The sequence below is a fragment of the Pipistrellus kuhlii genome, unplaced genomic scaffold (genome assembly GCF_014108245.1).
Source record: "Pipistrellus kuhlii isolate mPipKuh1 unplaced genomic scaffold, mPipKuh1.p scaffold_m20_p_7, whole genome shotgun sequence".
NCBI lineage: Eukaryota > Metazoa > Chordata > Mammalia > Chiroptera > Vespertilionidae > Pipistrellus > Pipistrellus kuhlii.
The window spans coordinates 74051850-74073584 of NW_023425573.1; the positions used below are offsets into that span (position 1 = coordinate 74051850).

At 53.1% G+C, this 21735-nt stretch overlaps 1 protein-coding gene across 1 annotated transcript; it reads right to left on the reverse strand.

The window, feature by feature from the left end:
• Positions 1 to 15684: 15684 nt before the first annotated feature.
• Positions 15685 to 21363, reverse strand: EN1 (engrailed homeobox 1). The gene is made up of 2 exons (XM_036422150.2): positions 19864 to 21363; positions 15685 to 16751 (listed from the first exon to the last, which is right to left on the reverse strand). The coding sequence occupies exons 1-2, from the start codon at positions 20741 to 20743 to the stop codon at positions 16435 to 16437; spliced, it is 1197 nt and encodes a 398-aa protein (XP_036278043.1). The 5' UTR covers positions 20744 to 21363; the 3' UTR covers positions 15685 to 16434.
• Between the last annotated feature and the right edge of the window lie 372 nt (positions 21364 to 21735).

The following is a 21735-nucleotide window of genomic DNA, read 5'->3' on the forward strand; positions in this document are numbered from 1 at the left end:
AAACACACACACGTTACACAGTGATGATGAGTGTAAATCGTCCACCGTTTCCAGATGTGCAAACCCCTGGAATGAAAACAAGTTCAGTGACTAGGCCACTTCAGGAGGTCAAGTTTGGAAAATGTGGCTCAGATGCCCCAAGTGTCAGGCAGTGATGGTGATGCTGTCGTTATTTATGTCAGAGAGAAAAGAAAAGAGAGATAATAAATGCCTCAACAATCAGTGGGCGCCTTCAACTCAGGCACCTCTGACTTTTTACTCCAAAACTCATTATTAGAAACAACTCTGGAGAAATGGCAAAGCAAACCCCAGGTTCTGGGGCCTGATTTTGGTCTCAACTTCCTCTGTCTGTTAGGAGATTTGCTGGGAACTACACACCCAAGTGAGAGACTGTGAAGCCTAGTACTGTCCAGGCAGAAACGCTCCTGAAAGATGTGCCCTGAAGAGGCACACTGTAAAGGAAGCTGAGCCAGGCCCGGGGACCCCCCTGAAAGGAACTGCTACCCAGCAGAAGGTGAGCGCTCCCCGTGCCTCCCCATGTTTACGAACTGGCCTGGACTAGCCAGCTCAAAGCCAGTAGAACGAGCCTTGCCCGAGTGGCCTTTCCTGGGCGGGAGAGATTGTTGGGAGTTTTGCCTGTGTCTTTGGCAGAAAACGGTCCTTCCCAGGAGCACTGTACCGGTGGCTCCTTGTTCAGCAAAGTAGAAAATGTCACTTGAGCATGAGCCATGACAACAGCATGTACATGCCCGCACATACCTTGCCTCTGCCGAGCAGCTGCTGCAGCTGCAAGTTGCAAGGCTGCAGAGAGAATGAAAGAGCCCAGCAAACCCAAGTCAACAGCGACCACAGTCATGGGCCGCTCCGAGGGAAAGTTCAGGTTATGTGAAGATGTTTCCCTTAGAACGGAGGGGAAGTTTCCGTTAAGCTCTGTAATTAGCTTGTTTGAAAACTCTCTGATTCACCTCCCCACCCTAATTTCTACTATCATGAATTTTGCATTATTCTATGCACAATAATGCACATAAAATTAAATAAACAATTTAATTAATTTAATTAAAATTAAATATTAAACATATTGTGTATAAGGAACCTGCGCCTTTGATTTAATTGGACAGGAGTACCCAAAGCAGTTTGGGTAACAGCAGAAAATAATTAAAAACAACAAGTACGTTAGCCTCTGGGTACAAGAAATAGTTCGGAGCCTCCTCTTGAGAAAGGTTTATTTAATTAAAATTAAACTAATCTTTGGAAAACATTTGATAAGCATTTCATAATACAAATCATAATCCAAAAAATGAAGCTCAGCCTGATTCTCCACAATATAGGAAAACCATGTTAAATAATTTATCTCTGGCAGTAGCTACTTTCTCCTTCACACACACACACACACACACACACACACACGCACGCACACACAGTAACTCAACAGACAACATGTTTGCTCGGTTTGAATTCTAGGTAATATTTGGTTCATCTAGAATGTAGATAAACATTAGCAAAGTGTATTAAGTATAGTATGTCCACAGTGACAACTGAGGAGAGTTAGTACTTGATCTTAAACTGGGTAGGAATTTTCAGAGCCAAGACCTCATCCAAAAACATCCTCATGAATTTATTTAAAAGGAAAACATAGTGTTTGGGCAAGTCAATATTCTGGTCGGCACTAATGTAGCCCCCAATACAGCAAGAGTGGGATCCCCTGTCATCCTCAGACACATTTCATTCACAAGCCATAAGAGACAGTGCTTTGTACCAGGGGGGGAAGGCCATTTATATTGCCACTTGTTTCCTCTGGTTGCTGAGGCTGGATCTGTTATTCAGCGGCAGAGAGTTAGATAAGATTAGACACAGATCACAAAAGAGAGACCGTCACCAGGCTCATGCACACGCTTCCCCGGTAACCCAGGGCCGGACCTGTGAGAGCCCCCAGACACCCACAGTCTTAGCCAAACTCTAGCCCGTTTTGACACCTACGGCCTATGCAGGAATATTACCCAAACCAGCCTTGTGGTCTAATTCCCAAGTTACTGGATGCATGCATCTTGGCTGACAAGTGCCTACAGTCATAACTCTGAACCTAAATTGTGTAAATTCCAATTGCCCACCTCTTAAACATCCCATACCCCAAAAGAAGATTAAATAGTCCATCCATTGGCTCAAATAATTCTGTGCACTTCCATTTTAGTTTATAGCATAACTTAGTCTATCAGAGGAGTTAAAATACCTTATATTCTAACGGTTTATAATGGGTAAAGCAACTATTTTCATCCCAAAGATTTTCTGAGTGCATATACTAATGCGTTTTGTTTTCTCTTTACAGCAAAGCATTTTCTGCATATACCTGACATCAAATATATTCTTCAGTGACCGTATGTATCCTAAAAATCATTGTGAGCTAGCTATACATATCCACACATGTCACACACATAGAAAAATCTGAACCAAACTTAGTTCTGCTTGTACCAAGATTATTTTGTAGTGCCTTTGCCCATAAAGAAAACCATAACAGTGTACAACATTCTGTCTTATAAGCAGTAATTCATAACGGCAACTGATAATTATTCCTGCAATAGCAAGCTTCCTCAAAATGAAAAAGAAAGAAAAAAACTCAGTTAAGCTTTTAAGCATTTCTCTGTTTGGTTCAACTTTTCTTTGATCCCAAGAACAAAGTACCTCTAGAGACTTACAGTTGGGCCGAGAGACACGACGATCCAAAGGGTGGCCTGCCTATTGCCAGACTTAAATTTAAAAAAAAAAAAAAATCTGGAGATGGAAGTTTGGTAAAGCAAAGAAGAATGCAAGCAAAAGACCCTAAAGTCATCTCCAGTTCAATTAACTCTTTCACATAATTATTGGAAAAGGGTGTTTAACCCTCTTGAAAACCCCCAGCGAAGAGCCTGGTGCAGCCTGGCTTCCTCCAGCCAGGTCCACAGCTGCAGAAGGGTTTTGCCTCTGCCATCCAGGGCTTGTCAATGGTGCCCTTCATTTGCATGTCAATCCTTTTACATGATTAATATGTATTTATTGACCAGGAGGCCTTCCCAACCTAGGACAAAGGAAGACAGGCAGTCCCCTTTTATATGGCAGCCATAACTTTCCTGGCAGGACTGACAATTGTGCACAGAAATAATTCCCTTCCAGATAGAAAGTTCCCACCATTCAGACGCAGGACGTGATGGAAAAAAAAACAATCTAAACTGAGCACCAAAAGCTCACGTGCACCCCTCCACTCCTGTCTCCCAAGAGCCATTCGTCTCCATTTCCTACCCGCTCCCTGGGGAGTAAGGACAGGCACTTTGAAGGCCAGAAAAAGAAAAAAAAAGTGACCCTCAACCTGGGAGCTTGGACCGCCCCAAGGAAAGGCCTGGCTGGAGCCTGGGATACCTGAAGGAAGATACTGGCCTTCTTCCAAACAGAAATCTAGAGAATCTAGAGATGGAAGAGGCTGCACCCATGATTTGACTCTTTATGAATCTTTTATCCGCTCAAATAAACGTCATATTTCTCAGACTGACATATGCAGTTTTATTTATTAAACAGCAAACTCAATTTTTTAAAAAAGATCAGCCATACGTCTACCATTAAAGATTCCAAGAAATTCTCTCCCCTTCCATCCCTTCACTCCTACCGCTTAGAGGAATAAATAAACAGCTACCTGGATGGTCAAACAGGACCAGAAACTTCCATTTTCACTCTGGCCCCTGCCTCTCCGAAGGTCAGAGATGAGACCAGTGTTTAGAGAAACTGCGCGAGGGATTATAACTTGTTTCTCTCAAGGCCCTGAAAATTGAGTCTGATCATGCAAGAGGGTTTTGTTGTTGTTATTGTTGTTGTTGTTGTTGTTTAACCCTAGGTGGTTCTGGGATGTAGTTTGGTCAGTGACTTTCCACCTTTGTGCACCTTAAATACTTGGCCCCACAGAGAGCTATCTCCTTCCTGAGGTCCTCAACTGTAGAAATTAGTAAGAAAAATGGGACTTTCTCTTAGGCTGAAGTAGTTCAAGTACAGCCTCTGTAGGTAAATACCATAGCCTCTTAAAGGAAACACACTCATCAAAAGCCAGGGACTGAGTTCCTAAACTGAACACCAATAAAAATGAGTCATCTTTCAGCTTAAAGGCCAACTCTCATTCCTCCCCCAATTCATCGTCCTTGGATTCTATTAAAGGTGCTCATTAGAGATAAACTCACTTGATTTTACAGGGATTCTAGGCCATGACTCCCTCCAGCCCCACCTGTCCTTTACCTGTCATACTCCAGGAAGCCAGGCACACTTTGTAGGAGGACTGGCCAGGGGCCTGCTCTCCACCCACAGCCTGGTCTTTGACAAAGGGCAAGATGAGGGAAGCAGCTTTCACAACCACATCACTGTTTGTTCTACTTCAACCAACTCCTATTTTGCAGTGTCCTTTTACTCAAACTGTGTAAAGGCATGTAAAGACTGTGCCTAAAAGATTCACAGAAAGAGTCCTAGAATTCTAAGAATGTAAACTTGGACTAGACTTGCAATGGTTAACACACCACATGCAATTAAACATAACATGGCCCCAGTAGCATGTTTCAAATTTCTGCCCAAGTTTTGCCCATACTTTTGCAGACATTTGGAAATGTGGTGCATATGATGAAGATATTTTCCTTAATAATAACCCTGAAGAAGATAACCTAAAAACAGACCTGCAGTCATTTCAGAGATATCCCTCCAGCTTCATCTACCCAGAATGCAGGGAGTGACCTAGCTCTAAATGCCTCAATCCAACCATGCTTCTGAAAGCTTTTTGAGACTATTCTGTACAATCACATTTTCCAGAAAAATCCATAAAAAAGGCAGGCACGTGTGTTGACAGCACCTGAGAACAAATACAAGGATGAAGAGAGAAAGTATCAAGGAAAAGCAAATATATCTAAACTCTATAAATCTGTGGCTTATTCTTCTCACCTAAACAGATTCTGTGTGGTGGAAGTAAGAAAGCAAAACATTTCCCCTGAAACTATTGACATAATAAGCTAAGGTAGGTGTGCCTAAACCTGACGTTGTTTGATATTTCACAGATCATAACTTCAGCTAAGGAAACCAACCAAAACATGGTCCCACAGGTGTTGCCGCTGATATTACTGAAGTTAAAAGATGGGCCCTTATTATATTTAAAATATTCCAGACATTCAGGCATAGATTTCAGGAATTCACTTGGCTAATCTGAAAATCTAGACTATGCCACACCAACACGGGCCACTGCTGCCACTGTCAGTGCATCACAGGACTTGGGGCAGGCCAGGCTGAGTGACGGAATAGTCGATCAGGCAGGACACAGCTACAGCTTTCCCTCCCGTGTTTGTCCACATTTAAATCCAGCCTGTGTTCACCAAGGACTATCTTTGTTTTAAATTTTCAACTCACTGACTACCACCTCAGGCATTTCAGGGGCAAACTCCCCTCTAGATTTAAAAGAAGGGCGCTGAATACTTCTGGACACCTCAACTCTGTCTTTGGTCTCCTCCCCATCTATAAACCTGTGCTTGTGGGAATGGGCACTAAGCAGCGGTCACCAACTGGTGGTCTGCAGACCACTGGTGGTCCATGAGGTCTGAAAGGTTGCTGACCGCTGCCCTAGAGCATTTGGGCATCTGCTTTCACATTAAAATGACTGAGTAATTAATGGAAGTTGGCAACTGTTCATGCAAGCAGCAAGCCTCCTTCCTCCTCTCCAGTCTTAGGGTTGTGTGTACACATAAACTTCACGGTGGATACCCTCCCCATTCAGCTAGTCTCCCCTTCCCTCACTGTCTCTGTGGAGCCTCCTGAGCTCTGTGGGGTGACCTCCCTCTTGAAAAACCATTTAGACTGACCCCCTTGGCCATTGCGGACCTTTGTGGTGAAAGAGCCATCATTTTTACTCAGGGCAGAAAGGGCAACTATAATACATGGGCCCGACTCCCTTGCAAGCTATGGACAAGTCACCAGCTTATTTATATAATAAGGGAAACTGCATCACTTTTAGCCCGAGTCCCTGTTGACACCTGAGGGCACCTGCCACACTTCCAGTAGGTCTCTTTTCAAGGAAAACGAAGCCCCTCTGAAATGAAAGCAGCCCTTCCACTTTCCTTGCAACCTGCGAGCTGAGTGAGGTGAGAGGCGGAAGGGCTGGGGGCCCCTCCTGGTTCTGCCCTCCAACCCAAACCATACCTTTTGTGCTAGAAGGGCTCCCAGCGTGGGATGGCCGGAATGTGGAGGCAGCGACTGTGCTGGAGTTAATAACACAGTGTCACAAAGGAATTCAAGCTGAACTCAGGGGATTTTTCCTTCCAGGAGCCAATACTTTTCTGTCTTCAAACTTCCCTGCTCTATCTCAGAAGAATAAAAACCCTCTGTCATTTTTCTCCTGGAGGCCATTTCACTTCCTTCCAAGTGCCCTTTGTGAACTGACCAAAGATCCCTTGATTATGGAGGAGACTACCACCAGGTCACTAGGTGAGTTCTGTACACAAGGTTAAAAAGGCTCTGGATCCATTTCCAAAGTGGGCCAGCCTCCTCAGAGGGGACTGCCTGCCCCTGGGGCTGCATCCATGTGCCCACATAAACCTGGGGGCGGCCAGCTGGCCCGGCGAATGCAGCCTCTGGGTCAAGCACTGAGGAGCTCCAAGGTCTGGTGTAGGGTTAGAATGGGGCCATGAAGGAGGTCAGTCTAGAAAGGTGATTGGTGGGTCTCCTGGCACTCTCTTGCAATCACCCCTAAGTCCACAGGATTTCACTGCAAGTAGGAAGTGAAAGGGAGGAGTGGCAGTGAGGGTAACCAGCAGCTCCCAAGCACACATAAACTCAACACCTGAGGGAACCTCAGGAGTGGCACTGGGCACCTCTCTCCCTCTCTCTCTCTCTCTCTCTCTCTCTCTCTCTCTCTCTCTCTCTCTCTCTCTCTCCCTGGCCCCATTTCCCTCTGTTCTCAAAGCAGGGCCCCTGCTAGGTCTGTATATCCCATCCAGTGGAACTTGCTGTCAAGGCCCCGCCAAGGAACTGTTCCCTTCCCCAGGTGAGCCCTCCGCAGGGCTTCCCCACTCCGTCTCACAGCCAAGTGAGCTTGTGAACACTGAGACGCTGAGGATCCAGACAAGGAGCTCCTCGCTCCGTTTTTCCAGGGCAGTGTTTGCCATTTGCTGGAATAAATGAAGCATCCGTAATCTCCATAAAAGAGCTTTCACGCTTCAGTCTCTGAAACTAAGTTGGGGCTTAGACAGAAAAGGAAAAAAGGACTTTTAATTTAAAGTACCGATCATCACCACTCTGGCTCTAGAGGGTCTAGAGGGGAGTCCCTCCCCACCGGGGAAGCGGAGAAGTGCAGGAGGCCTGTGCTGGTATTGAACTGCTTGGTCCAGGACGTTATCTGGAGAAATGTAAGTGAGTAGTCCCAAGGTCAAGATTGGGGGCAGCGGGTCTTCTTCCCAGGGCAGGTGCCTTGCACTTCATGTGGGAATGCCATGGCACCTTCCCTGATTCTTAGCATTTCCGGTTACTTTCTCCTGATGGCAGCTTCTGTTTGGGGCCAAGGTTTGCACCGGAGTGCACAAAACACTCAGTGCATCCTTTCCCCCCCCTGCACGCCCCCCCCCCCCGCAGTTCCTGCCCATTCAGAGGGCGCCACCAAAAAGTAAGGGAACTTTCCTATTCCCAAAAAGTAACTCTGTTCCACTTTAGGCGAATGGCCTGAAGGAAGTTATATCTTCCAAATTCCCCCCTCCCCCAATACTCCCCTAGCACCTAGGGCCCCTCACTTCCACCCCAGTGCCCAAAGCAAAGACAAAAGACTATACATCACCAATGAGGAGGGCCCTGTGAGGGAATTTTAGATACAGAAAGAAACTCCAGGCCTGAAGGGCGCGGAACTGGGTTCATCCGATTCCCTGGATTATCTGCATCCTGGTTCCCCACCCAGCTCTAGGCGTCCGCCTGCAGAAAGCATGGGGCAACTGGAGGGATCCCAAAGTAGGGAAGCCGGCAGTGAGGGCCAGAGCTCCACCCGCAAGGGCAGCAGCGGGGAAATGGAGCAAAGGATCCAGGACGTGTCCAGCCTGGCCGGGACCTGTCTGTGCCCACTGTGCCTGGCTGCGCCCTCTGCCAGCTTTGCAGGCCCTGGGCGGACGCCGCCCCGAGAGGACGCACAGCGAGGACAAGTTGGCGCCGCAAGTTTTAAAGAAATTCCACGTGAACAGTGAACCCAAGCGGGGAAACCGCAGCTGTGCCCGCGGGAGCGAGTTGACCAAGCAGCTCTAGAAAGAGGGGAGGGTGGGCAAATGTCTGCGCCAGAAGTGGTCGCTTTTGGGGGGGAAAGAGGGAGCAGGGGGCAAGGTTCCTATTGCAACTTTTTCTCTCACAAAAAAAAAAAAAAAAAAAAAAAAAAGAGGGTTCCTTCCCCCGCGGGGGTTTCGTAAGGCGCTCACCTAGTCCGAGTCTCGGCAATGCAGTTGGCTGCCCTTCGCGGGCCAGGTCCGGCCCAGCCGCCCGGGGAGAAGGCGGGTGCGGGAGCCCCTAACTCCGGGCCCACGGCCGCCAGGGCCGCGCAGGGCGCAGAGCCGCCCAGCAGCCTGGGCTCGGGCTCCCCGTGGGCGCGCGCGCGGCGGGTGTAACCGCTGGGCAAGTGGCAGCAGCACAAACACCGTCCATCCCCACGTCCTGAGGTCCCCCCTCCTCCTTCCTGCTCGACCCAGGACCGGCCGCCCGGAGCCAGGGCTTGTGCAGCCAAGACTGCAAGCCAAGCCGAGGCGGTTACCGCAAGGGAAGGGCGCTCCCCCAGCGGCCACGAGCTAAAGGGGGACCAGGGGCTGGGGAACCTCGGGGAGCAGGACCGGGCGGCCGCCTCCGCAGTCAGCGCTGCTCCCCAAGGCGCAGTCCCAGGAGGAGCGGCCGGTCGGGGCGCAGGCCTCCCTCGGAGGAGCGGAGCGAGGCCGCCGGGAACGGGAGCGGGGAGCCGGCGGGGTGCCCGGGCGCTCCCGCAGCAGCGGCCGGTCCGAGGGGCTGGGAGGTTGGCTCCGGAGCAGAGAACGAAGAGGAACCCCGAAACCCACCGGGAAGCCCCAACAAAATCACAGACAGGAGAGCGAGCCCGGCCCTGACCCAAACCGAAACCGGACTAGGATCGGTCTCCCGGGAGAAGGAGGTGGGAGCCTGGGGCCGGAGCCCGGGACCCGCCGCCGGCCCGGACTCTCGCTGGGCGGACAGACCCGGCCCCGCGGTTCCGGGAGGAGGGGAGCCCCGGACGCGACCGCAGGCCCAGCCCCCACCCCAGACGAGGGCGAGGGCGGCGAAGACCCCGCCTGGGCAGGGCTGACCGGAAGTGCATCTGCCCCGCGCCCGCCGCCCGCCGCCCGGCGCTGGGCGCGGGCAGCTCCGCGGGACCCGCGAGGCCAAGTGCGCGGCGCCCGGGCGCGCCGTTCGTTCCCGCGGAGCCGGCCCGGGCGCGGCTGGGAGAGGCGGGCGGGCGGGAGTCCCGTGGCAACTTCGTGGGGAAAAGATCGCGATCTCCTGGGAACCTAACCTGAGTCCCGGGTGGAGTGGGTGCAAGAGCAGGAAATCATGGGACCTAAGTTACCAGTTAGAAGGGGAAGGAGGGGAGGGGGGTGAGGGCTGGGGGCTAAAAACTAAGGATCCTTAAGATTTCAGAAAAGGGAGAATACGCCTCAACCCAGGTCAGCGCCGCTCCCTACCTTTGCGAAGTTTCCTTAGGACTTGATACTGCGCTGGGAGGATATAATTTATAATATAATATAATATAATAATAATTAATATAATATAATAATAATGCAAACTTAAATGCGATTTGGTGACCTTGGCAAGGCGACCCTGCACCTCACTTTCATTTTCTGTAAAATGGGATTATAATATCCAACTCAAAGGCTGAGTGAAGTAAATGAAGCCAAATGGCTTGTAATGTGCACAGTGGGCCCTCAGTAAGTAGTATATTTTCATTATTAATTTCAAATTTCAATTTCTGGAAGTGTCACCTTCTGAATTGCCTCCAGTCTTACATGAACAAGTCAGGCACTGGGGGTGCGTGAGGGGTAGGGCCACGGGGAGCTCTGCTGAGGTGGCTGCAGGACTGGGTTTGTTTTCTTCAGCATCTGCCCTGCCTTCAGCGTGGACAACGCTGAGGCCATTAGTGATGCCGCTGCCAGCCTGAGGAGGCCCACACAACACTGAGCCTCATTGGTGTTTCCTGCTTTATCAGACACCCGCTCCATCAGGCGGCAGGACTGTGGGTCTTTCTGCCACAATTGGTGGGTCTTTGTCAGCCCCGTCCACCCTTGCAGGGGCTGTGGCTGAATGTAGTCCTGGTGCCTCTCTTCTTGGACCCCTTCCACCTCACCTGTGCCTGCGGGAGCCTCTCTCCCCTGTGCTGTGATTGCCGTTCCTGGGGTGCTGCAGGCCAGGTCTTCCTGGGGTGGGGGGTGCACCCCAGATGGCGCTGCCCATGTCCTCTGTGCTGGCGGGGGCTGGAAGGAATCTGTAGTAACTGCTAGTCCCTAACAGCATGCTATTTATGCCCCATTCCCACCCAACCCCCTTTACAGGGCACCCCTACCTCTTTCTCCCAACACCACCTCTCAACCCTACAGATTCCCATCTCCAAAAGCTGAGTCAGGACAGTTGGTTGGAACTTCTCTTCAAGATGATGTGTGCCTGCGCATGCACACTGAAGCTCTGCTTTCCTGCAGACCCAGAGTCTTCCTTGCTGTGGCCTGGAATCTTACCAAAAGTCCTCAAAACCGCTCATATCTGTGGTAATTCCCGAATGGCGGGGGCCCCTCCACCTTCAGAGTAGTATCTCAGTGAGGAAAGGCTGCATGTAGAAGCAAACCCAGGATCAAATTATAATGGTCCACAACTTACCAAGCTCTGTGAGAACTGTGTTTAAGAAGTTTGAGCCGTAGCCAGTTTTGCTCAGTGGATAGAGCCTCAGCCTGTGGACTGAAGGGCCCCAGGTTCTATCCTGGTCAAGGACATGTACCTCAGTGGCAGGCTCAATCCCCAACCCTGGTGGGCGTCTGAAAATCGAGGCAACCAATCCATCAATCCATGTCTTCTGTGTGTTTATCCCCCTCTCTCTCCCTCTCTCTCTCTCTCTCTCTCTCTCTCTCTCTCTCAAAAGAAAAAAAAATCAATGAAAAATATATCCTCAGGTGAGGATTTAAAAAAACAAAGTTTGCCTGCTCCTTCCCTGTGCCTGCCCCACCCCCAGGAGGTACAGCTGGGAGGGTACAGGGTACACTGAATGAATGCAGAGTGTTATCTCTGTCTGAACCCAGAGTTACTGAGATCAAGCCAACATACACACACACACACACACACACACACACACAGTACTCACCTCAGCCCCAGTTCTCCTTAGTGGCCTCCATGGAAAGAAGGGGACAGACAGGTATATTCTGGGCCATGGTAGCATGTATTCCTGGACCATGTATAAATGTGTGCCAGAAACGTCTGCACAGGCAATGCCCATGTGCTTGCTTGGAGCACACCTCTATACTAGCACAATACATCAGTCCATTTATAATTATATATGCGTGTGTGTGCAAATATTTTCTGTGTGTGCATCTACACACATGGTTGAGTTTGTGTGTGTGCGCTGAGATGTGCGGGAGTGTATGGATGTGGAATGTGTGGCTGTGTGTGCACTGACACTGTACAGACACACACTGAGGAGAGCACAGGACTCTTTTGCTTATCACTTGCTGTGTACTTTTGTTTTTAATCCTCACGTGAGGACATGCTTGTATTGATTTTAAAGAGAGAGGAAGGGAGAAGGAAAGAGGGAGAGAGAAACATCCTGTACTCACCCTGACCAGGGATCAGGGATCGAACCTGCAACCTGGATATGTGCTCCTACTGGGATTCGAAACCTCCACCTTCGGGTGTATGAGACAACCTCTGGTCAACTGAGCCATAATGGCCAGGAGGGTCACTTCCTGTGTACTTTTAAGTGAGGCACTTTCCCTCTCAGGATCACCCCTAACTCCCCACCCCCAGTAAAATAAAACATTTTATTTAAGAATCCCTAGGATCCTCTCCAGCAATGGGAGTGCATTTAACAACTGGCCTAAAGCAGCTCTATCCCTTTCCAAAAGCGTCTCACCTGAGCTCACAGTAACAGAGGAGAACCAGGTCTGCTGTGGGGGTGACCAGGAAGGAGCCATGCTCTGCCCCCTCCCCCAGGGGAAGTGAACATGATCTCTAATGTGAATCTATGGTGACATCAGATGAGATGGGCCCTAGGAAATGAGACAAAACCTGGGAGAACTGCTGCGGGCCTTCCTGGTGCCCCCGCTCCCCAGGTCTGTGCCTGGTGGAAGACGGAGAGTGGGGCTGCCTGTATGGCCAGGGGAATGGCTAGTCCCCACGTGGAAAGAGAAAACAAGGTTGACTGTTGAAGGAACTGATGGACACCCAAGAAGCCACAGCAGACTCCTTCTCCCAGGGCAAGGTGCCTGACAGGGCCTCCGTGACCCTGGCATTGGCCTTGGCCTCTAGGAGTCAGCCAGTTACCCCTGGCCTGCAGCTAGGCCTATTTCACTGAGGGCACTGGGGTGGGAACAGGGGGTCTGGAGCTCAGTCACCTCCCTGGTGATAGGATCTCTGGAAACTCTGTCCCAGGTGATAAGGCTGTGGAGGCCAGATAGGGGCAGTCTAGCCCAAGGGCCAGAGAGCTGGGCACACCCCCCCACAAACACCAAACAGCCACATACTCAAAACACACACTTCCACCTCCCAACCCTAAATAAATATATACTCAATGCTATCCCTATACAAATGCCCACACACAGTACAACCCACAGGCATACAAGCGCACACAGAAACACAAAGCAGCCCCACACACCTACACAGCCTCTGCACACCCACCTGCAGCCTCATCTCCCTGACCTCACTGAAAAAAAAGGGAGTTTTCAAGACAAAAACAAAGACCTTTGGCCTCATAAAGAGCCAGGGATGCCAGGGATCAATACTGTTTAGACTCCGCTAGTGTGTATTTTCTCCTGGGCTGAGAAAGATTTAAGTTTATGGTTCAATTCAATCTTTAAAAAAAAAAAAAAAAGTAGAAAATGAGGAAGTTGGGATATCACACTCCAGTATTTATTTCAATGCAACCCCAGACTTTAAATACACAGGCGGCTCTCTAAGCCAGCCCCATAAATCAGAGCTATCAATGCCTGTTTATGGTTATTATTACTTTCCTTTTTAAGAGGGGGTACAAGAAAGAGGTCTGACCAGAGTCCTCCTCCCCACTCTTCCACCCCAATCAGAAAGAAGGAAAATGGGCTGGGGGAGCAAGAGAAGATGGGATGTCATTCTGGACGATTGACTTCAGGATCTTGGCCAGATTCCTGAGGTAAAGGCTGGAGTACCAAGTAGAAGTAACATAGAGAAAGACAAAGCCACAGAGGAGGCACGGACCAGAGGTTTAAGTCCTGAGAGCTTCCATTTCCTCCACCGAACCAGGAAGAAACTTCTCTTTACTCATAGTGATTGGAAGAGAAAAGGAGAAAATGGGGAAGAAATCAAAAAACGTAACAATGACACATCTCAATACTTGACTAATACAATCATGGGAAGGGGTCACCACCTCCTCTCTCTTCCTCAGGGCTAAGGGCAAGAGCTTGGCTTTGATCTCTCTCAGGAGAGGTGATGAGGGGCCTTAGGGAATAGATGCCTCCTAGAATTGCTGTTTACATTGTCCCTGCTCCAGCCCAGGGTCTGGTGGCCTTGAGGAGCTTAGGCGCCCTCAGGGGCCACACTGAGGAAGGGAGAAGGTAGGGTAGCCCAGTTTACACACTAGTTGAGTCTACAGTAGGCACTCTGACCGGTAAGGTTCTCTGCGGAGTTGAGCACCTCCTAACATTGGATCTGGATGTGACCAGGAAACTTCTTAATGTTCTGAACATGACCTCTAATGTGAACCTGGGGTTCAAAGGAGTGCCCTGGGCCCCAGATCTCAGACCCTGTAACCGGAGTCCTGGAGAGAGAGAAAATTCCAGGCTCCGCCTCCCCCAAGGAAAATAAAGTAGGTACTTCCAGCCACCAGACAACCACTGGCCTGTGCCCACCCAGGGAGAGCCTGTCTCACTGCTCCCAACTCTTCACACAAGGGTTGGCTGAGCACCTATCATGTGCAGAGGTTACCCCACACACCCTCAGGGGTGAGAGGGACAGAAGGAAGAGATAACTGCAATAAAGTTGGGAGCCTGTGGCAATGTCAGATGCCCTCTCCAGCTTCAGGCCACCAAACACCTAGCCCTCAAGCCTGGAGCAGCAGCTTGGAGGGTCCCTAGGCTTCCTGGGCCTGGAGCCTTGCTCTGTCACTTCCCAGACAAGGGCTTTGATCAGGGGGAATTTCTAAAGAGGCAAAATGACTGGCCATTCTCACTTCTCTCAAAATCAGTCCTACCAAAACAACAGGAAAGAAACCCAAAGGAACTATACAGAAACAAAGTTCCTATGTGCTCACACACACACACACACACACAAACATTCTGGTGTGAAACACAAGTGAGCACACACAGTAAGCTGCTCAGACACCCAAGTAATTACAGAGAAATGAACACCCAGGTACACCATACAGGTGTAGAGGCCCACAAAAACAGGTAGGCACTCATGCACATGGTCACATATGCACACAGGTTTCCAGGAACACCTACATGTTTAGCCACACACATATAGGTACACACATACATATCACAGAAGAAAGGGAAATGGGGGAGGGCAGAATTTACTATTTTCAAAAATCCTGAACAAAAGCGAGATGATACCCCCTACAGAGAACCCTCCCCTTCCCACTCCTAGTCCCTGAATGCCAGGGTCCCCGTGCCTGCCCAGGAAGCCAGGAAGGATATGCCCCCAGGTCAGGGGCAAAAATCTAGGCACTTCCCTTTGGGAAGTCCAGATGTCTAGGGGTTCGGGAGCTTGTGTGTGAGCCCTCACCGTCAGGAAGCCAGCAGGACTTTGTTGGGAATTCTGAAAAAGCCGCCCTTCCACCAGCCTCCTCGGGTTTGGGGTGAGATGAGATAGGCCTTGCCCATGTCTTTGATCGGGGCCCTGTAACCCCAGCGGCAGGGCGCAGCGGCTGCCTGCCACTCCACATAGCTTCCCAGCACCCAGGCCTCTTCCTCCCCGCTTTGCGGGACAGGAAGGCTGAGCCCTAGGAGGCTCCACGCGGCCTCGCCCCGCCGCCCGCGCCCAGGGAGTCTCTCCTCCAAACCGAGGGCGGCTAGTAAGCCCAGGCTGCAGAGTGGCCGCGCGGGCGCCTCGCACGAGTGGGCCGCCCAAGACTGGAGGCAGCCCCTCGCCTCTGCCCTGCCCTGCCCCGAAAGGCCTGATCATAAAGGAGAAAACCTCAAACCCTCCAGCAAACCCCGCGCCAGAACAGAAATCAAAAGGCAATGTGCTGGCTGGAGCTAGAAGCAGGTTGAACAGAAGGAGGCCGCCACCGGGGATCCTGGCCCAGCGCAGAAGCAGACAGCCGGAGGGTGCTGCGGAAGCCCAGCTTGGGGTCTCGGGTCCCGCCAGACCCTCCAGACCCGGGTCGGTCCCGGATCACCGCCCCCGGACCGCTGTGTTCGTTGTGAGGGGCGCGCGGGGCGCGGGTGGCCAGGCCCGGGCCGCGCCCAGCCTTCCCTGGACCAAAAAGAAGGGCCGCCGGCGCGCTGAGCACAGTGTACACTTTATTTCAGACTACAGGTTTCTGAACATAATAAAATCTTTGGCTTGTAGCGGCGGTTCAGTCTCGCAGTCTGAGGGGTCGTATTTCTCAACAACAAAGTCTCCGGAAAACGAAAGGGGGCAGGACAGACAGAGGGACAGAAAGGGCTTGGGGGGCGGGGGAGAGCGAGGAGCAGACACGCGAGGGAGGGAGCACATTCTCACGCACACAAAGAAAAGTCCCAGAGAAACGAGGGCCAGCGATGCGGGGCGGGAGGCTCCGGAGAAACGATAACATTCAAAAGAATAAAAGGCAACGAAAACGAAACTGGGCCGGGGCAGCCAGGGGAGGGCGGAGGTGGGGGATAAAATAATAATTATTATAATAATTATGACAATAATAATAAAGGAGATTAATAAAAAGTCCAGCAAATAGAGATCGCTACACATCTTTTTCTTTTTCCTTACCTGAAATTAAATATATACAAGGTCGTAAGCGGTTTGGCTAGATAGAGCTTTTAAGGAGTTTGCAAATACGTCCCTTATACTGTTTATAGAGGATAGATCTTATTTTTCGATAGCACCTGTCCGAGTCTCTCTTCCTTTTTAAAAAACGTTGCATTCCAGCGTGACTCTCCTTTCTGGGGAGCCCCCTCTCGTTCCCCTGTGGCTCCCTCTTTCCTTTGCCCAGATCCTTCCTCAGGGAGCGGGGCGGGGAGGCGGCCTCGCGGTGCCCGGCGGCCCCAGCCCGGGCGGCTACTCGCTCTCGTCTTTGTCCTGGACCGTGGTGGTGGAGTGGTTGTACAGTCCCTGCGCCATGAGGTGCAGCGCCAGGCCGTTCTTGATGCCAGTGGCTTTCTTGATCTTGGCGCGCTTGTTCTGGAACCAGATCTTGATCTGAGACTCGTTGAGGCTGAGCTCCTGGGCCAGGGTCTGCCGCCGCTGCTCCGTGATGTAGCGGTTCGCCTGGAACTCCGCCTTGAGTCTCTGCAGCTGCTCCGCGGTGAACGCCGTCCGAGGCCGCTTGTCCTCCTTCTCGTTCTTCTTCTTCTTCAGCTTTCTGGTGCGCGGACCTGCAGCGGCGGGACGGGCCGGTGGGGGTGGGGACAGAGGGCAGGAGGGAGGGGTGGGGGAGAGGGCAGAGGAAGCCGTGAGAATTACAGAGTGGAGCGGGGATCACGCCCCGAGCTTCAGCAGCGATAGCGGAGGACCCTCCGCGAACCCTGCTCCCTCCCGGCGGCGGCTAACCCCTGCATCCATTGGCGGGCTGCTGGGGTCGCCTGTTTCCGTTATGAGGGCCAGAAAGGCACGGAGGAAAACTGGCCCGATGTTGTCTGTGTAGCCTACACCCCAATTCAGAACCCGGGAGCCTAATGACAGGCTTAAATCACAGAATCCAAGATGGAGAGACATCTGGAGCCCCATCCTGCCCAGGCCAAAGTTGGAGGTCAGGGGCCTGCTGTCTTCACAGCCCTGAAATAAAAAAAGGTTCAAGGCTGGGACAGTAGAGACACTGGGGCAGGACTGCCCTGGGGGCATTGTCAGTCTCCCTTCTTCCTCAAACAGCACAGCTACACAGGGCACCTCCAAGAAGACACCACCTGCTGTGGCTATTTCCCCAGAAAACAAGGGGATAGGCGAGGGCTGGGAGAGGCTTAACTCGTTTCCAAGCATTCAGGGTCTGCTCTGTCTACCTCTTCCTGTATCCGCTCCACCCTTGGCCTAAAGAAGGCCTGCACAGGGAGCCCGCTCCCTTCTCTACAGAGGGAGACAGGGCCTCACCCAGGTGCAGGCCTTATGCCCATGGCCCTGGGCTCCCTGTGATGACCCTTGGGTAGTGCCCGGAGGAAAGAGAGAGCCCTCCCCAGCTTAGGGGCTGGGTCTCTTTCTCTTTTGAACATGGAGGCTGCAATTTCTGGATTGAAGACTTCTGAATAACAAAAACACATCAGATCTGCTTTCTTTGCCCACCTATGTCCTTTGCAAGGAGACTACATCCTTCCTGCCCACCCCCTTACCATCTTTATGAGCAAAATAGGGGCAGAGGAACAGAGAGGGGAGCAATCTCAACAAAAATGTGTGCTTTGCCCCTGAGATGGAGATGGAAAGAGGCCACAGGGCACTTTCCCAGAAGGTGACCTCTCCCTCCAAACCTGATCTGGGAAGAGGGCTGCGATGGACTCAGCCTGGAGAGAGGAGAGAGGCAGCCCACAAAGTCTGCACCTCAGCCTTCAGCCTCCGTGCCCCAGTCTTCTGGCAGCTACCCCCTGGTCCCCGCCTTGGTTATGGGAGCTTACTGAGACCAGCTACGTCCCTGACAGGCCTGTGAACCTCTAAAACTGCCTGGAAAGAAGGGTTTTCACCTGTGTCTCCAAACCTAGCGACAAAGGGATAAGCAGCAGCTGGCTCCTGGGCGGGCCAGCGCAGGAGTCACCAGCCACCCTGTGATAAAAGAGCCATGGCCTGGCCAACCACAGAGACTCGAGTGGCTTACAGCTCATCTCCCTTAACTGTCGACACAGGAGAAGGAGTCAGGACCCTGCCTCCTAGTCCCCTAGGAGGAAAAGGGGCTAAGAACAAAGAGGAGGCTCACTACCCAGCGGGGTGAGAGAGGAATGGGAGGCAGGCCAGGGAGGGAGAAAGACCTTGATTTAGATTAGCAGTTCTCTGAGCAGGCAGAGGTGGCTCTGAAAATCTGCATATCCCCAGAAAGGCCCCACTGTGCTGTGTCCAGGACGTTGTGAGTGAAGTGGTGTGTGTGTGTGTGTGTGTGTGTGTGCCCGAGTGTGTGTGCAGAGGCACAGACACTTGTAATAAAATCTTAGCCTTTTGGCCAGCCCGAACTGTAGGGCCTGACAGCTCAATCACTCTATCCATCAGGCGAGTCAATCAAAGCAGCTTTTCGGAGGTTCAGGGAGCCCGACGTGTCAATAACCGGGCTGAGATGGCAGGGGCTGATAGCACGCATCGATCCGCACTCGGCCAGCACTGGCCATTGCAGCGGGAGTAGAGTAGAACGGCTGTGTAAGGCTATGGTTTGCCCGCCGCCTGCCTGGCCCAGCCCGGGTGCCCCGAACCCCATCCCAGACCAGAGCCCCTGCTGGCCACACGGGCGCTGCAGGCCAGAGAAGCCGGCTGGCCTTAGCCTCCTCTCCTTGGCCTACTGGCCACAGTCTCCTCTCCTAGGACAGGTCTTGGCCTTGGATCCTCCAAGCTCAAGGTATACGAGGAAAGGGGGCCAAAGGAAAGTTTTTAAAAAGGGGGGGACAAGGGACTAGGTTGACGGAAATCCGCTAACTGGCAGTTGTGCTGAGCGGTTGGAAGGAGTTAAGCAAGGAGAAGGATGTGCAAGCCAGCGCGGAGAAGCTGTGGAGGCCGCCTCTGAGTCCTCTGCCTGGCTTTCTGGCCTGAGCCCGACCTGTCCTCTCCTCTCCCACTGTCTGTCCTCTCCTCTCCCACTGTCTGTCCAGCAGCTCCAATGAACTAGGAGCCAGAGGTTCTCCTCTCGTACTGTTTTGTCAAAGGCCTTTCACCTGGCTTCTACCCACCCGGGTCAGACTCTCTTTTCTACCCGGCCTGGGGAAGAAGGATGGCGATCAGACTCTTTTCTCTTTTCCTTAAATCTGTTGTGCGTCCTTAAATCTGTCTCTATGCAAATGCGTGCTACACAGAAACTATCAAGATGGTGTCTGTGTCTGTAAGAGCGCTCAGGGGAAGATTATTCCTCTGGTCAAAGCCTTGCTGGATTTCGGCCTCTGCAGGACCACGCTGGCGGGGATTGCAGACCCCAATCATTAGGCCCACCTTCCCGCCGGCTCTAAATCCCTCATTTCCTGGAAGAAAAATCAATGACTGATTGTGTCTTTCCTGATAATAATAATAAAGGCAAAACACAAAGAAGACCCCAAAGGCTCGGAGTTCAAAAATCGAAGGATGGAGACTCAAGCTTCCAGTGCTGGAGTCTCCTGAGCGGTGGCCGCAGAAGCCGGGAACACAAAACTGGGTGCACACTGGGTTGTGGCCGGCACCGGAGCTGAGAATCAGGCAGCAGGCGTGAGAGGAGAGAGCGCCCCAGGCCGGTATGCTCTCCCCAGGCCGGTCTGCTCTCCCCAGGCCGCGCGGCTCAGCGTTCCGGTGCATCCGCGGGGTTGGAGGGCAAGGCGCCGCCCGGGGCTGGGTACTCACCGGAGGACGGACGATCGGAGTAGCGAGTGCAGTAGACCCAGGCGGGCCACACGAGAGGCTGCTGCGAGTCCGTTTTGACCACGGGCCCGCCATTGGCTGCGCCCATAAGCAGGATGGCCGGGTTGCCGTGCTCCGGATACTTGGCACCCTGCGCCCCGGGGCTCCCCACGCCGCCTCCGCCGCCGCTGCCGCAGTCTGCAGGCTTGGTTGTTGCTGCCGCCGCCGCCGCCGCTGCCACGGCCGCTGCCGCCGCCGCCGCTGCCGCCGCGGCCGCCGGGTTCCCAGCTTTGGACGCACCCGCGCCTCCGGCAGCGCCTGGCGGGGAGCCGTCGGGTGGGCCACAGTTTGCGTCCGGTGAACAGAGGAGCGAGGCGGCGCCCGGCGCCCGCGTGCCCAGCGGGTGGACGGGGTCTCTACCTGCGCCGGTCTGGCCTCGGTCCCGCTCCGCCCGGCCTCCTCCTCCGGCGCCTCCTCCGGCCGCCGCCACCGCCAGGAGCTGCTGCGGCGGCGACTGCTCCTTCTTGCAGCCGAAGTCCGGCCTCAGGATGTTGTCGATGAAAAAGTTGGTGGTGCGGTGCAGCTGGGCCGCGGGCTGCGGCGGGGGAGCGGGCGCCACGAGATGCGGCGGCGGCGGCGGCGGCGGCGGGGGGTGCGAGGGGAGGTGCGGGTGGTGGGCCAGGGGCGGCAGGCAGGGCGCCGCGGGCGGCGAGGGGGGCGCGGGCTGCGGGGACACCGGCACGCTGTCCCCATCGCTGCCGCCGCTGCTGCCGCTGGCGCCGGGGCTGAGGCTGAGGCTCAGGCCGCCCGGGGCCGCCGCCGCCACCGCCGCGCCGAGGCCCGCGTCGCGCTGACTCTTAGGCTCCGGCTGCTGCTCCTCCATGCTCGGCCGCCCCGCCGCCCCGGCCGCCGCGCCGGCCCCCGCCCCCCCGGCCTCGCTCCCCACCCCACTTTGCCAGCGGCCCGTGGGGGTGCGCGGAGGAAGGAGGCCCGAGAAGCCTCGGCAAAGGCACAGGGCGGGTGCGAGGGGGGAAAAAAAGCCCAGGCGCCCGGCCCGGATCGCTCGCTCTTACCGAGCAGATGGATCGCGCTGTCTCTACCTCTCCCTAATTTGTAGACATCCAGATAGGGAGACACTTGGCTATTTCTTGTTTTCGTTCTGCAACCAGATTAAACGATTTGTTTTAGATGGGGAGTAAGCCACGGCCAAAAAGAGAAAGAAAAAATAAAAAAGGCAAGAAAGGAAAAAAAAAAAGCAAGAAAAAAAAATTAAAGCTCCAAGATATTTTTTTTCTTAAAGGGAAAAAAATAGTCTTTAAAGTCTAGCCATCTTCCTAGGCAGGAGTGAGGGGTTTGACTTCCCCGAGTGTCACGCTCAGCTGTGCCCAGAGCGCGAGGCTGGCAGCGCTTTAATCGCCTTGGCTTTTTTTGCAGGGAGAGCGCGTCTCCGCCAGCGCCGGGCGGCCTTTTTTTTTTTTTTTTTTTTTTTTTTTCCTTCAAATCTCTGACAGCTCGGATCTTTGCACAAACTCTCTCGCTTAAAAAAAAAATCACCCAGGCACACTTTTTGCCTTCAAACCGGAAGCACGTGAGTCAGGGCCGCACGTGTGCGGGGCCAATGGCGAGCCGGGGCTCGCGCTGACACCCGGGCCTCGGCCCAATGGGCGCGCGCGGGGCTTTGCGGATAAATAATCCGGGGGCGGCGGCCGCGGGCGCCGAGGGGGCGACTGGGTGCGGGCCGGGCCTCCTCCGGCCAGCCCTCCCTGACCCACAGCCCAGCCCCTCCCTCTCATTCAGGCCAGGACCTCAGCAGGGGCAGAGGAGTCCCAGGAGAGATAGATCCGGGGGTAGGCCAACAGAGAAGGAGCTCCGTAA